This window comes from Neolamprologus multifasciatus, chromosome 13, assembly GCF_963576455.1.
Source record: "Neolamprologus multifasciatus chromosome 13, fNeoMul1.2, whole genome shotgun sequence".
Taxonomy (NCBI): Eukaryota; Metazoa; Chordata; class Actinopteri; order Cichliformes; family Cichlidae; genus Neolamprologus; species Neolamprologus multifasciatus.
The window spans coordinates 14,758,210-14,774,316 of NC_140451.1; the positions used below are offsets into that span (position 1 = coordinate 14,758,210).

The 16,107-nt window shown below is 37.8% G+C and overlaps 1 protein-coding gene across 24 annotated transcripts in view; it reads right to left on the bottom strand.

The window, feature by feature from the left end:
* LOC146505231 (neurexin-1a) overlaps positions 1–15,344 on the bottom strand; it is a 254,006-nt gene extending 238,662 nt beyond the window's left edge. For 17 of the 24 annotated variants that reach the window (XM_085181670.1, XM_085181665.1, XM_085181659.1 and 14 more), the window contains exons 1-2: positions 15,113–15,343; positions 12,181–13,542 (exon numbers count right to left, since the gene is read on the bottom strand). In XM_085181670.1, coding sequence (XP_085037796.1) covers positions 12,181–12,892 — 712 coding nt within the window. In that variant the 5' untranslated portion in view covers positions 12,893–13,542; positions 15,113–15,343. Of the gene's footprint in view, positions 1–12,180; positions 13,543–14,782; positions 15,005–15,112 lie in introns of those variants that run through there. The other 7 variants (XM_085181656.1, XM_085181652.1, XM_085181653.1 and 4 more) reach the window with 3 other exon arrangements.
* Positions 15,345–16,107: the final 763 nt, after the last annotated feature.

Genomic DNA, 16,107 nt, shown 5'->3' on the forward strand with positions numbered 1-16,107 from the left:
TAAAACGCTAAAATGGGAGCTAGGCACCAAATGTCAGACAGCAATTGAGTCCTGCCCATCTTAATAATGCCCAACATTAATAGACAGTATTAATTTAACAGGATAACACAGTTATTTGTGTATAAAAAGTGTTACATTTCTTTTAAAGTCCCAGACAAGAAGCAGAGAAATGTGTACCAGCAACTAGACAGAAACAGTGGCAGCCTATCTTACCAACTCTAGTTAAAAACATGGTGCCAAGTCCCCCTAGAGGTACAGCACTAGCTTAGATAACGTAAATATTGTTTTTGCCCACATAATATTGAAAATGATTATTGAGTATTTTTCTTGGGTATCAATATCGAGTTTAAAATTCTAGTACTGTGACAACTCTACTTCTTTCCCATTTTCCATATCCAAAACAAGTGTATGATAAATATTTAAGAGTAGAACAGGGAATTTTATTTATTTATTTTTCTTTTCAAATCTCCTTCAAGAGCCTCAGAACATATTATACAACTGTTTTCGTTGACTAATAATTCTCTTGACTAGTAAAGTGAATGTGTAAAATTGCTCAAATGCTTCGATGCATTCAATACATAACACGAAAAACTAGGAAATCTCCCTAAATTCCTCTCTAAATGTCATCACTACACATCCAATAACAGAGAACAAAACACACCAAATCCATTCCCGGCCCAATGCGCAGTTGTCAATTTGAAAAATAGTAGCAGGAAGGCTGCTCTAAAATCCCTCGTCACGCAGGCATTTTAAGGGAAAATGTAAAAGCCTTGCAGCAAAGGTCAGCACTACCACAGGATCAATTTGTTGTTAAATTACAATTTAGACCAAATCAAGAATAATGAATGTAAGTGAAGGCTCATCTCTTAGTAGCATAGCCAAGCCTAATGCATCTTTCTACCAGAGGAGTGTTAGTGGCATTACACGGCTTACCCTCTACCCCATTATCCTTCTCAAGCAACAGTAAGTGTGGAGAGAGAGGAAACGGGCAGAGTGACCAGCTACTCTGATGGAAATTGATAGCGCCCACAGCTGTGGATATTTCTGCTGTTGCTAATTTATATCTTCACTATCTCAGATGCTCGCAAGGCACATGCATGCTTTCCAGGCAAGGATCTGTTCACATTACCTTTTTATTGTATCGCCCCGCTGACACTGGGCACCTCAACACAGGCAGGGACCAGAATAGGTTAAATAGTACATTTAACCCTTTAACTCAAAATAGCCAAAAAATATAATCTGTTAATTCACTGATATCTTTGGAGGCAAAAGGTGGCAGGAGTGACATTAACCTTTGCCTAAGAGGTTAGATTTTGATTCCCACATTGGACTAATATTTTCACACTTTTAAGACATATTATATTTACACTTTATTTTACACTTTGTTGTCAGTGTTTGGTACCATTTAAGACATGCCTTCTCTGCAATATGTCATATAACACCTTCTTACAGTCAGGGAACATACACGGCACTTGAAGGAGGCACAAGAGAGCACAAATACATCTGACAAACTTTAGGAGCTTAAAATATAAAAGCAGACAGATTTTGGTGCCACTGGATACAGCCAGGCTAACCTAATTCCAGTGTTTGACCTATAATCTAAGTAGCTGCTGGATGTACCATATTCTTTACTGGGCTGATACAAGAGGGGTGATGGTGTTGTTATCAAACCCTTTGTAAGACAGTGAGGAGGAAAATTTCCCGAAATGGTAACATTTTGAAAAGAATCTAATCAATGAAATTGTGATGTATTGTGCCTAGCTGCATATTTACTTCAGGCAGATGGCAGGTGGATAATATAGTCCAATTCAGATATTTCCAAAGAGACAGACGAAAAGAGAGGATTGTGCGAGCAGATGTGCTCAGGGGTCTCTCAATTCTTTTACATCTTGTGGACTGGAATGATCCAAGAGGATAATCAGAACAGCTTATACAGAATTCTAATAACCTTAATCCCAGGGTTGAAGATATCTAGGATAGTATTACCGATGTAGAGTCAATCTTTTTATTTTTTATTTTTGATGCAGGAGTATTAGTCCAAGCAGAGGAATTAAGAAATTAATGTAAACTTCGAGTTTGTATGTATATAGGCTCAGCATATTTGTAACTTATTGCGACAGGGCTCATAGCTTCATGCTGAAGCGAGATATGCCAACGCTCACTACGCATCTGTTCTAAGAAAATGTGCACAGCAGTTGCTTAAAGAAACTAGTTGCCGCAGCTGCCACTGTTGACGTGTGGCAAATCCCTATCTGAAGAGTGAAGCTAAAGTTAGAAAAAAAAACATTAATAAAGTGCACTGAGCATTAACCACAGCTAAGCTCTTAGTACTGTTAACATTAAGCTACATCCTTTTCCATTATAAGTGGCAAAAAAAGACAAAACTATACAAAAATGTCACAAAGCGAAAGTGTAAACCAGTGATCTGTTCTGACTGAGTTACCATTTGAATCCCATTTTTATTTAATTTGTAGTTCATATTACATTTTGTTTGTTTGTTTTTTGGACTCAAGAAGACGTTTTAAACATTATGCAGACTGCCTCTTGAACCTCTACACATGATGTAGACTGAATTACCATAAAGATGGGTTCATTTGTGCAACCTTTACTCTCTTTTGGGAAGTGATGAAAACTCTCCCTGAAAACTGATTTGTCTTCTCTCTATTGCCGGCGTGATGGATTTCAAATTACGGCGCAGCACTTTTGCCTTGTTTTTAGCATTTCAGCCGCTGCTCGTGACTGACGACACCCAACCAGCAGCATCAAAGGTAAATTATGTTCAAAGTGAAAATATCATCTACGGTCTGGAATCTAAAGAGTTTTGCTTCTAAGCAGTTTTATTCCTGCATGAAGGTGAGAACCAAGGCAGAGATATGTGATAAGTTTTGCCTCTCTCTCTCTGTCGGTCTGTCTGTCTGTCTCGGCTCACTTATTTTAAAACCGTGGGACAGGGTATATGGCCTCGGGAGAGGCAGAAGTACCCTTCTGGTTCTATATCTGTTTGAGGGTGCTCAAGTCATCCAGACTATATAGAAAATGCTATGAATTGTATTATGGAAACTGAAATATATTTTTACATCGAGGTATTAAAAGATCTCCAGTGGTGAAAATAAGGAAAAAATATATGTGTGTGGAACACCACATATCTGCAAGATCTCATACACATATGAGATAATATTGCATAATCAGGGTAGTGATTGCATGTCAACAGAACAGCAATATGTTATGCATTTTATATACTGTAACTTCAATATGCCAGCTTAATATGCTCCTGTAAGAAACATGTGGTGTAGCTCAGTTAAACACAAGTTTCCATGTGTGGGTGTCTGTGTGTGTGACATGGAAATTTGAATGTGTTTATTTGTGCTGTAGGATGAATCCCGTTAAAGGAGGAGTTTGGTGTCAACGAATTTCACAAACACCCTTTGACAGTCAGGAGCAAATGTATTTAAACAAGGCAAAAATCCTACGGGAAAATCCCTCTAATCTTTTGATCCCGATATCTGTCTTTGGAGTCAGAGACAGCAGTATACTATTAATCTGCTTTTGTCTGAGTGAAGCTGCAGGAGGCCTCTAGACAAAATGACACTTTCAGAGATACAGTACAGTCACATGTTGGGTTTCTTTTTTGTTGTTGTGTTTTTTAAGCAATGACAGACATGCCCGAAAGGGAGTGATCACTCAAATTACAAATTCATCTTCCTATGAAATCTATATTAAATGTGAACATGAGAAAAGCTGCTGAATTCTTAAACCGCATTTTCACATTGGGGCCATTAATATAAATCAACTAATGATAGTGCTGCTTTTCTAGTCTCAAACGCAAGCTTCTTTTTGAATACATTATATTTGCTTACTTATATTTTCCATTTGCATTTAAAAGTATTTTTGTATGGCTCGTCATAAATTCTCATACGCACCTATCTGCACATAGATGTGAATGAATCGCTGTTGTTGTTTAAAGCTGATCAAAACTCAACTGATGTCAATGAAGATATTTGCCATATTAAACCAGTATTGTGTAAACAAGTATATTGAACTGAACTCTGTCTGGACATGCCCAAAAACAATGAAGGTATCACCAAGTCTTTAATCATAATTTGCACATTTGCATTTTCTACCACTACAATCTTCTGGTCTCATTGATTTATTGTGCAGTGTACCTCTGAATTATTGTTAAATACTCAATAACATGCTAGTTTTCAATCAAGTTACCCATTATTGCCATACAGACTTCTCCACTCCACTGTTGCTTTCAAGAGGATACAACTTGGCTCAAAGTATGCAGTACGGGCTTTAGGCGAAAAGCCAAAGTGTAAAACAAACAGAAACTTCACTGTGAATTTTTTGAGTTCCTCATCCAGAAGCAAATAGATAGTGTTAAAAAGCTGCCCTACCTGCTGAAATACTTCATGCCACAGTGGGCCTAGCATAGAGGGCAGCCAGATTTTGCACTAAAATATTGCTCAGCACCAAAACACAGAAGCCTATCCGTCTTCAAGTAGTATAGACTCAATGACAGACCAGACCAACTCTTTAGTAGCTTACATTGTGTTTATCACCAATCCAAAGTGCCTATACATCCAAACCTAATTAAAGGGTAAAAAGTTGTTGATAAAACTCATTGTCTTTGTCTCTTTGCAAAGACACAACTGCTGCTGCTTCTTCTCTGCTGAATGGGTCAACCCTCTGCAAATGGCTGTGCCATATCGATGCATTATTCACCAGTGCAATCAACCAAAGCAAACACTGTAATTACATTAGGACTGCAATAACAAACACAAACTGTTCTAAAGTCTCGGGCAAGAATCTCGACTGTAGACATTCACATGCACCACAAGAGCTTATTCCCAGTGACGTTACAGCATGTGATAGTCACAACTGTCATATGTTATGCAAAACACAACCTCTGGTGTAACCAGATAGACAATAATAGACAATAATATGGCATAAACGAGTATAAGACAGATCTAGTCCCAGAACCAGTGTCATTTTTTTTTATTAAAAAAGGTTCAAATAATGCACAAATATGCATTTCATATAAATTAACCTGTGATTCAATCGACTGAAGGAAACTGTACCCATTTTAATTAGACGTTATGTTGATAATTAAACTTTCCAAATCAGCACAGACAGCTCATTAGAGGTGGTACAGTATTATAAACACAAGTAACGTTGAACTATTTTCAGTGGCTGCAGACAGACTGGGATCACACTATTACCTGTGGGAAGATTGCCAGGAAAGGTTTCACTGCCACTGCCATGTCTATCCAAGTTATATCTAGGGGATGAACCTGGAAGCTGAAATACTAATAACCAGGATTCAATTTTAAGGTAAAAAAAAGAGCTACAAAGAGTGTGACATGGATAAAAAAAACAAGCAAGCAAAACATTTTGTGCATCTACCTAAATGAGCATGTGAATAGTGTATCTCCTGCGTGTGTTGTGTTGCAGTACTTTCCTTCTGTAATGACTCAGTAATGCACAAATCTGTTTTGACACTCTTGTTTTGGTGAATTAAAACAGTCACAGTTGATGATTGTTCAAAAGTCAAAATAGGTTTGACATTATTTCAGTTACTGTAGGCTACAGTCATTTTTGGTACTGCGCCATCATGTAATAGAAGCTTAATAAATGCGCTTATGTTTTATGACTGTTTGTCCTATAAGTGACATTAGTTTCAAGGATGTCTAACTATATTTTCACCTAGAAGCCCAGAAGCTATGCTATCAGCTAAAATCACAATATGAAAGTGCAAGGCAATCACAGTTACTCACTGTACCCGGATAATGTGACTTATCTTTTAAATTACATAATACACAAAGTGACAAACAAAATGCTGTGCAGTCTTACTTGGGGTCTGCCCTACTTTTTTTCTTTCTTTTTTTTTTGTACCAGGGGAGATTTATGGTTGGTTAATGTACGATGAGATAAACAACATGATTCCATTTTATCAGGATAAAATATGGAGCTATGCAATGCATCTATGTTATTTCTTTAATGAGAAACAAAAAGGGCATACTGACCATCGAAAAGTGCATTTAAATAATTGTTTCAACCGATCAAAGGGATTTGTGTTTTTGTGTTTGTGTGCGTGTGTGCATTTGTAAGTGTGTGAATTGGAGTGAGAGAGACCGAGGAGAAAGAGAGCAGGAGAGAGAGAGTTATGTGCACACTTGTGGTTGGACAGAGGAGAGTTGACAGGTCCGGTGGCAAATCCTATAATCCTTTCATCTGATCAAAGTAATACAACAGCTTTTAGATTATTTAATGGAAGGGTAAATTTTAAACTTCAATGTACTTTATAGATAAATCCATGTATGCACATTAGGTAAACTTGCAGAAGCTTTAAGAACAAATTTCGATATGTTAGTATATGCACTTTTATTTCTGTGTGTGTGGATTTTTTTTCCCCAGAAGTGTTTTTGGTACAGTAGAACACTAGCTTCAAAAACTATTTTAAATCTCTGGTGTGATATAAAAACTAAATAAATAAATAAAACTCTTGCACACATTTTCTGCTGTGGTTTTGACTTACCTAATGGCGAGGAAGCAAGAAAGAAAGCATGTGTCTTTAATATGGCTGGGAAACATTCACTGTACTTGCCACAAAACATACTATCCTGCAAAGGTACAGTGCAGCATTCTTTATTTCAGAGGGACTTAAGTAACACAAGTTCATAGAGTTTCAGCGCAGTTGATAGTAGGAGTTAAACCTGAAGCACTACAGTCATTTTTCACTGCAGTTAGTATTATCAAGTGTTATATGTAAGTGTGCTTACAGTTAATATAAAATGAGGTCAGCATGGACCAACAGTAGTTTAGCTATCAGATAGTAAATGTCAAATAATCCTTTTTTTCAGGCAAATCTGATATTAAGACTTTTAAGGTAAAGGGAGATTTTGTTTGTTTGCTTGTTTTGTGAGATTTTGTTGGGTTTTTTCCTCTTGATGTGATACATCAAAAGCTAACCTTTTTAGCTCTTGAACTCATATGTGAGGGAAATGTAGAAGTCAGTTATTTTACTTTAAAGCTCCTTGAGACTGAATAATCTGTCATTATTTATATAGTATTATAGCTGGCCTAATCAAATTTTGATATGTAAAATGAAACAATAATGCATAAATTTAAAAAAAAAATCATTTAAAATGATGACCTTGCATATAGTTACTAGCCAAGCCCATAAGATCCGCAGACCACAACTTTAATGTTTTTAAGTCAGTTTTTACTTACTCACTTTGGCTCTCAACAGCTGCAGGGAACTGGTATAAAAGCTATGCTGAACCCAGTACTTGCTCAACAGCAAACAGAAAACAAAGTAACCAGTGAACATAAAACAGAACAATTTCCTCTATTTGATGGTTACTCTAAATGAATACCGAGGCTAGATCTGCGGAATGAGTCATTATAAAGTGTTTGGTAAATTTTTGCCAGTATAACTAGAAGGTGTGTTAGTTAAATGCAGATTAGCCATTAAAGGCATCAGGAGAAATCCAGGTGTTCCAATCCCATTGTGGAGTGCTTGACAGCCGGTCATGGTGATGGTAGAGGTTTGCCTTGAGGGTTTTCAGAGGTTTTCTCTATGAAAGGGTGTACCTGTGACAAAGTCTGCATAGGGACAAGGCGGCGTTAGATAAAACGTGGACCTTGCATCTATTTCCATCAATACTACCTAAATTATTATTATAATGATGTGTTTTCACTATTTAAATATTTATTGCTTAAATGTCCTTTGTAAGAAGTCCAAATAAGTATTGTTTGTTTTATGCAGTTATTTGTTGTTTATAGACCTGCGAAACCCCAGAGTCCTTCAAATTTCACAGATTTAATAAATCTACCACTAATTAGATCATTAAATGCTTATAAATATGTATATTAAAGCATTGTATATATATTTATGCAATACCCCATTCACAGAGACTTAAAAACCAATTGGCGACCATCTGGCAACCACTGGTCACAAGGCAAAAATGTGTATTCCCTGACTGGATGCAGGTGGTTACTGACAATCACTAAGAAATGATTGTTAAAACCATATTTATGCAGAACTAGACCACATGGTAACCACCTGTTGCTAGGGAAAATGTGTATTCCACTGACTTTTGGCAAGTGTTCACTGAAGGCTGTTGATAGTCACGAGCATTAACTGCCTCAACAAAAACCTCCCTGTGACTGCTTTGGCTAGTAGCAGGCTTCTGTAGTCGCTAGCGGCTTGCACAGAGGACAATGGATTCGTTTGCAAACACTTGGAAAACATGAGATGCAAACTAAAAATGGAACACCTTTCAGTAAACTTTTCACCGTTTGAAATGTTTCGGTTGCAAGACAAAACTTTTATTTGAAGGGACGTTTGCCTCACACTGTCTCAAGTTTTACTACTGTTCAAGGAGTAAATGCAGAGTATTTGCAGATAAGTCGGCATCTTACATCCAAATAATGGGTGATCACAGCAACCGCAAGGAGGTTTTTGGTGTAGCACTCTCTTTGCAACCAATTTCATCCAGAAACAGCTAGCAACCTCCAAAAACCACTTATTAACTCACATCAACTGGTCTCAAGCCCTGTGTGACTGAGATCTAATCGTGTCATTAAGGTAAGATTGGTGGAGTAACCATGGGCTGGCTGTGGCTTGGTATCTGGCTTCCATGTAACCCTCGGTGTTGCAACCACTATATAGTACCAGATCAATGGATTCACTATAGACAATATATTTACCTGATGATGTTGTGCATCTGCTCTTGGAAAAAGCCTTTTAAAGTCATTGTTATAATCATAAAATTATAAACTATACTTTGTAATAAATGGTGTGTGCTTGTAGCTTCAGGGCTTCAGTTTAGTAACTTGCAGCACGGATATACACTGTGGGTTATAAAGTTTTGAGACATTGCCTATAAAAAGCAAATGTGATACCCTGCCATCCCCTTCAAGGTTGTCTCCTTGTGCAGTGATACACTGCTTCCAGTGCTCTGGCTTAGAGCACTTGCTGGAAGGGCTTGTTAGTGTATATTTGCAATTTCACCATGAACCTCAAACTATGAATGAGAGCAAATATCAAACAAACAGTATCCAACATCACTGGTGACAACAGTGGGGTCGCTCGTTATTATCCAGAATAGAATAAAGACAGTCTTCAAAGGAAAAGACTTCAGTCACCAAGTCCTCAAAAGGAGAATCAAGTCAGGACCACTGAAAGACAATTGTCAGTTTCTTTGTTTGCTGTAAATTTTCTACCCAAGGTAGGACTGCCTATAATTGCCTAGATTATGCTGCAGCACGCTGACACATCTCAGGGAGAACTTTTGGCTCAAACATCTGCTTCTTTCTACCTAAAATTAAATGTACTTTTCAGTGTTGCAACTTTGGCACAGTGAGCGAGGTCAAGCATGACTCGGAGATGTACAAGCAAGTGGTCAGAATTAGCTGCTCAAAGGGATTACATTGAAGGGAATAACAAATTCTCCATTCAGGACAACGCATGAATTTAATAAGTTATTTGTTATTATCCCTGCTCTGCAATTAAAATTAGAAAATTAGTAGCCATCTATCAAATCAAAGAGTTTTTGCTTTCAGCTTCTTAGTTTTTCTTTTAGATATTTTTCCCCCTAAGATACAGACACACTTATTAGACTATGTTCACCCCATCAAAGCCCCTGTATGGCTGTATGTACAACATATTTTTAAAGGATTTTTCATTATTAGGAAGCTTTCAACTTATCACTATGATCTCTCTGATTGCTACTGCTGCGATATACTTAATACACAAACATCTTTCGATAATGGCTGCTCATCGCTCATGCAGCTCATATAAAAATAAACAACACAAACAAGTAGCTATTGCATGTGTATAAAACTATTAACACCAGTAGCCACCCTGCTGTGCATATTAAAATCTCTTCCCCCGAATTCTCGAGTAATGAGACACTTACACACACACACACACACACACAAAGAAAATATAGATGTATGTATTAATCCCTAAACACTGGAATATGAATCTGTAAATTAACCACATAGATCAAGGAATGTTAGATTACGAATGAATCCTTAAGGTAGAATCAAGTGGGTTCATCATCATTTTTAATTTATATGAACCATTGTTTTTGCTTTTAAAGATATTTAATGATTTGTTTTGCAGGGATTCTAAAATACTGCATTTGAAGTCTCCATGTATACAACTTCCAAGTCCCAAAATTCCAAAAATCTGGCAAATTACACATTAGCCTTACAAATGTTGTGTGTTGGGAGTTTTATAAATCAACTCTTCCAATAAATACCAATAAATTTGAACTTCAGAGATAGTATCAAGGCTAAACTAATTTTATGAACGTAATTTCTAATTTGCTAATGTATTACTTTTGTTGTTAAAGAGTTGTATCCTGTGATAAGATAATAACTTTAAGATTTAATCAGTGCCGATGCATTTTGTATAAAAGAATCCCAGCTTTCCCCAAGACGGGCCTTTTGTCAGGCTGCATCCAGCATGAAATGAGAAAAAAATATGGCTGCGCACAATCGCTAGCTTTTCGTCAGCTTAGGGAAACTGAAATAATAAAGCTATTTTGAATTCACAGCTCTTTTTGGCGCAGTAGCAAGAAAAATGGTCAAAGACACATTAATAAACCCAAATGAGAGATTCCCTGAATAGATGCTTCTTTTGGATTCATTTTTAAATTAAAAAAAAAAATCTATCTATGTACTGAAATGTAATTTACAATACTGCAAAAAAAAAAAAAAAAGAAAAAAAATTAATTAAAATTACAGCAATACATAATGACACTGTTACAATCAAAGAATTTTGATTATAGACTGTAGTCTGCTCTGAAAGAAGCAGAAAATGGAACAATAATGACATATTTAAAGATATTCACTGTCGCATCCTAATTTTGGATCTATTTGTATTTTCTTTCTGCAGCACAGCAACACAGCCAACACTACTTGTCATGGATTTAAAGTAGACTAAATAACATTTACACTTAAAAGCCTGTTAGTGAACTACAGCAATTATTCAATGTGGCGGTGCATGTGGTTAGTGAAAGGCTGTACTACTTCTTGTTTAATTAACACCATCTACAACATCTACAAGACCCGATTAAAGGGAAAAATAAAACATTGTTCACAAAGCATGGTGCTATATGAAGATGTTATGTTTCATGCAATTTGATGAGAATATCTTATGTGGCAGTAGTAAGTTTTCCAGTAGTGCCTTAATAAGCTCATTGTTAATAAAAGATTTATGTGCCTGAATAAAGATACATGATCTTATGAAATCTACTGTAAATTAGACGTGAGCATCATTACCGTTTTTAAAATAGGTTAAAATAGGTTCAGATTCATCTGTATTTAACTGAGCATGACGAATAACATTTAAAACAGTTAAAATCCCTCCCCCATTGACTGACCAGCAAGCATCCTCCCCCTCAGCATCACAATAAGCTGCCAACCTGTGGGAAGCATTGCACTAAATACTCTGAACACTCATACGTTTTCCTTACAGACTAGACAGAGTGATAGTATTCCTCAAAGAACCCTGTGTTCTCTTTGTCTATCAGTTTGCACATTCTCAAAACCTTTTTTATTCTCCTTCATTATCCTGCTGACTTTTTAGCAGTTAGTATTAATAAATACATTTTGCACATGGTTCTGCTAAAGGTCATAATTCAGTTATTTTACATTTGCAATTTTATTTTGTGTTTTCTCAAAAAAAATCATATGGATACAATACAATAATTAGATACTAGATCGAATATACTCTCATCGCTGGAAAGATTTATGCTGTATGCATTTAATGATGTCATTCCTGTTTACTCAATCAGGAACATAGATGATTACCCCTGCTCTTCCATTTGAAAAGTATGTCATTGGAGATCTTTCATAGGTCAACCAATCCCTAAAGACCTATTTGATAAGAATGGCAAACACCTTTGGGGATGAAGAACACCAGAATGTTTTGCTAATGAGGCCTAGCAGGAGATTCAGTCTTCCCAAACAGCTGTATTGCAGATCAATGGCACACATCATATGGAAAACATATGGCTTTAGCCAAATAGAGGAAGGGAATGCGTAATTTTATGGAGGATAGTAATTGAAACAGCCAAATTATGAATAACTTCCTGTTGACTGTAAAGGCTACACTGGACACTTTGTACTGAATGTATGATTCAGATTAAATCAAAGCCTTACCTTCACTGCAGTCCTTTCCTTGGAAGCCTGTCCGAGAACAGTCGCACGTTGGCTCGTTGTTAATTAAACTGCAGACTCCTCCATTTAGACACATGTTGGCTGTACCACAGAGGTCATTTAAGACACCCTCACTGTTAATCATTACAGACTCCGTGTTGTTGACCTTTATGTCTGTTATCCATCCAGTAAAAGGCAGCTGATCCTTGACCGCAGCCGATGTCAGACGTAGTGCAACAGATCGTAATTCCGGTGGTATTCCACCAACAAACAAATGGCTGAAAACAGTCATATCCCGTCTTTTAGACTTCACCTCCACCCACTTTATCTCATTGTCCACCATCAGGGTAGTGTTCTTAAAGTTTCTCCTTATAGTGACTGTGTGCCATTGGCTGTCATTGACCGCTGTGTCAGATACAACAGTCGCAGGCTCCGCACAGAAGATGGAGAATCGAAGGCTGAGTTTACCATTCAGTATGAGGAGTTCTAGAAAGTCACAAAATCCCTCATCATCAAAGTAAACTAGCAGCCCATGGGAACTCCTTGTTTTCATGTTGAACCTCATTTCATTTTCGCAACATGCATTCCACACCGGAAATCTAGCCCACTGACCCTCAGCACCTGTAAATTCTAGACAAGTGCCTATTTCTACAAAGCAACAAATGAGCAGCCCAACCCATATAATATGGGCAACATGTGGCTTTGGTGAAATCATTGTTTGATTTCAAATTATGTGGGCTGTAGTTAGGACTTACAGAATTCAATGTACTTATAAGGACTTTAGCTTAAGGGGAAAAAAATAAGCTGGGTTGACTGTGAGATAGTAGACTGGCATGTAACTGACTGTCTACATGGACATACAAGTGTAAACTGATGCATTGTAAGACAAAAGATTAAATGCTACAACTCTAATATGTTTGCATATCAACAGGCTTGGCCAACACTTGTATCCTGGAGCAAACACCATTACCTCATACTGTCTAGGCCACTGGCCAAACCTCTCACTATTGTCGCCAAAATAGTTTGAACTGTTTAAAGGTCCTCTCTGCCATGGTTATTTAGAGCAAAGGGACAGAGATTCAAATATCCACTGGGCACACTCGGTCTGATTTATGTAATTACGGAACAGTCCCTTCTGGTGCCAGTTAGTGTGTGCACGGTTTCACTTGAGTTGAAATGGCAGCTTTAATCTTCATGTTCATGCCAACATTCTTTGGCGGGTAACTGGAAGCCTTGCTCAGGGCTTTTCACCCTGCATTCTCTGTAGCAAAGAGAAAAAAAAATGCCATATGGAGCCACGTTGGCTGATAAGCTCAGCAAAAGAAGCAGTCTGTCTGTCAAGGCAGTCCCCAGACTCAAAGCTCTCTGCAAAAGAAAAGCAAATTTAATGTAGCATCAGTATTTCACCGTATCCATGTCCAAATCCACTTTGGTCAAAGCCTTAATCAAAACCCAGTATTAATGCTGTGATAAGGCAAAAAGCACAGCCAGTCAGGGACTTATATCCAGTGAGGCCTTTGTTACAACAAAACACAGGCTATGTCATTAGATTAAGATCACTAGGGCTTTCCAGGAAGCAAACGGCAGCTCTTGACAATATCAGAGAATAGACACATTATTTGATCTTAATGACCAAGTAGGAAAACAATATCTGTAATATTCTCGTTAAAATGCAGTCCTTTCATAATGAAATAGTCACGCAATCTAAAGAGAAAAAGAAATACGAGTAAATTATAATTTGTGATCTAAAGAAAAAAAGATAGAAAGAAATCACGCCCAGCGGTCGGCATTAATTAAACAAATTATAAAGAAAATCTCGGTCACGCAAATAAGAAAATAGCTGCCTTACGTCGTTTTTTCTTTGTCTTAATGAGAGTATTACTTTTGCTTGTACGCGTTAAAACTTCTGCAATCGTTTTATCAGCATTCCGATATAGGCTCCCCCTGTCCAGTTCTCATTTGAAGCCCTAACAAGAGGAAAAAGTGCGTCATTTGATGCACAATGGTCGGTCTGTGTAAGTCATACCAGCCGGACTTCCACTGGGTCTCAGTCAGAACCCAGAAAATGCTCTTCATACTATGTGCTTTGTCCCTATTTTTCACACGGACTTTGAGCCAGATCCCGCTTTTCCTTCAAATACCAAAATGAGCAGAATAATGCAATAAAACGAAAACAAAAATAGTTAGTCGATTCTAAAGGTCCGCAATTAGTTTGCATTTCAAGTAAAGAAGATGAAGGGGGAAAAGACACTAACCACTGCACTCTAACCGCTGCACCGCTGTAGATCTGATTTACTTGCCTGCACTTTCCACAGACTGGAGCATCTTATCAGTAGACTGAAACTGTGATGAAGATCAGTACAGCGTGTTAATGATCATGCTTAAACTATTAGATAGCATAATCCTCGTCTGAACTGACGTATTTTGCCTTTTCGCCGTCATCATCTCATCAATAACATGCCCCATATCCTGACATTTGCCATGCACGGCAGCTGCAACGGGCTCACTATAATAAGTGTGTTATTTTATGTCCATGCGGCATTTTTATCGAGTCGCTCACAACTACAACAATTCTTCGGTAAACAATATGAGGCGCTGTTATTACCTTTGCGCGTGCACCTTTACTTCTACGGGACCCTTAATAGTTGTCACAAGAGAAGAAACGCGATTTCATGCAAGGCGCCGCGGACTGAGCTCCTTTAAACCAGCACTGTCCATATTTTGTCTCTGAAATCCAATGCTCCAAATCCTCTTTAGCGAAACCTTCACATCAAGATCTGCTTTCAAGTGAATCGCAGCATCAGCCAGAGAGACAGAGAGAGAGAGAGAGCGAGAGGAGAGAGGGGGGGGGGGGGGGGGGAGGAGAGAGAGAAAGAAAGACGGGTCCACTTTCACTCTTAACTCCTAAAAAAAATCTCACAGGTTTAAAAATTACCTTAAATATTCAGTCCTCCAAATGTATTTTCTGCTAATAAAAACACAACAGAACTACAAAAAAAGAAAAGAAAAGAAGAAAAATCAAACCCACGATGTGGTTAGTGGGAAGAAGCGCGGGGCGAAAATCCAGTTATCTTTGTGGAAGAGAAGGTGCAATCTGGTTTCCCTGTTGAGCTTATCCAGCGACTGTCAGGAGCCACAGACAGAGAGTATCACGTGTCTCTCCGTGATGTCTACCGGGGAGGGGCTGAATGCAGTACCGTGGACAGCGCCTCTGCGAGCACAAGCATCCATCCACGGACATTTATGGCACACGCAACTTTGGAGCTAAACCTCGTGAAACTGATGCGCTTGATTAATCGACGCGCAGAAGCGGTCAAGGATGGTTTAGACACACAAAGTGATGTCTTTAAAGCAAACTAACCGTGTGTATACGAGTGTGTAGCTTACAGGCTGATCTTAAAATCGATTTTTTTTTTTTTGAATTATTGCAGCGGATCAAGCGTAAAGATCGTGAATACGGCTAATCAGGGGCTGTCACTTTAGTTGTTATTAGTAGATCAAACTGAATCCGGATCCAGGGGTGTTTAATGCCCATTTATCAAGCAGCAATTCAATGTACTCTATCAAACTATTTCATCAAGTAGCATTCACTTTTTTATGCCTGTATATTAAAAGTCCACTGTACGTGACGTCGTCTACTGTATTTTATACTGTAATGGATACTACTATTTTTGAGTTCTCTGAGTGAAAGCTAAATATCTGTTTTGACATTTAAGCTGATATAATAAACCAAAAATTCTAATGATGAGTGTCCTCCATGACAATAACTACTGAAAACACTGTACTGCTGGACACTGGTAACAGAGCAGATTACCAGCAGTAATTGTTGGTGTGTAAATTACAGGCATGCTAGCACTACAGGTTGAAAAATGAAAAAAATAACCACAAAAAAAACCCCTGCTCAGTAGCAGAAAACAGTAAAGAAAAGGT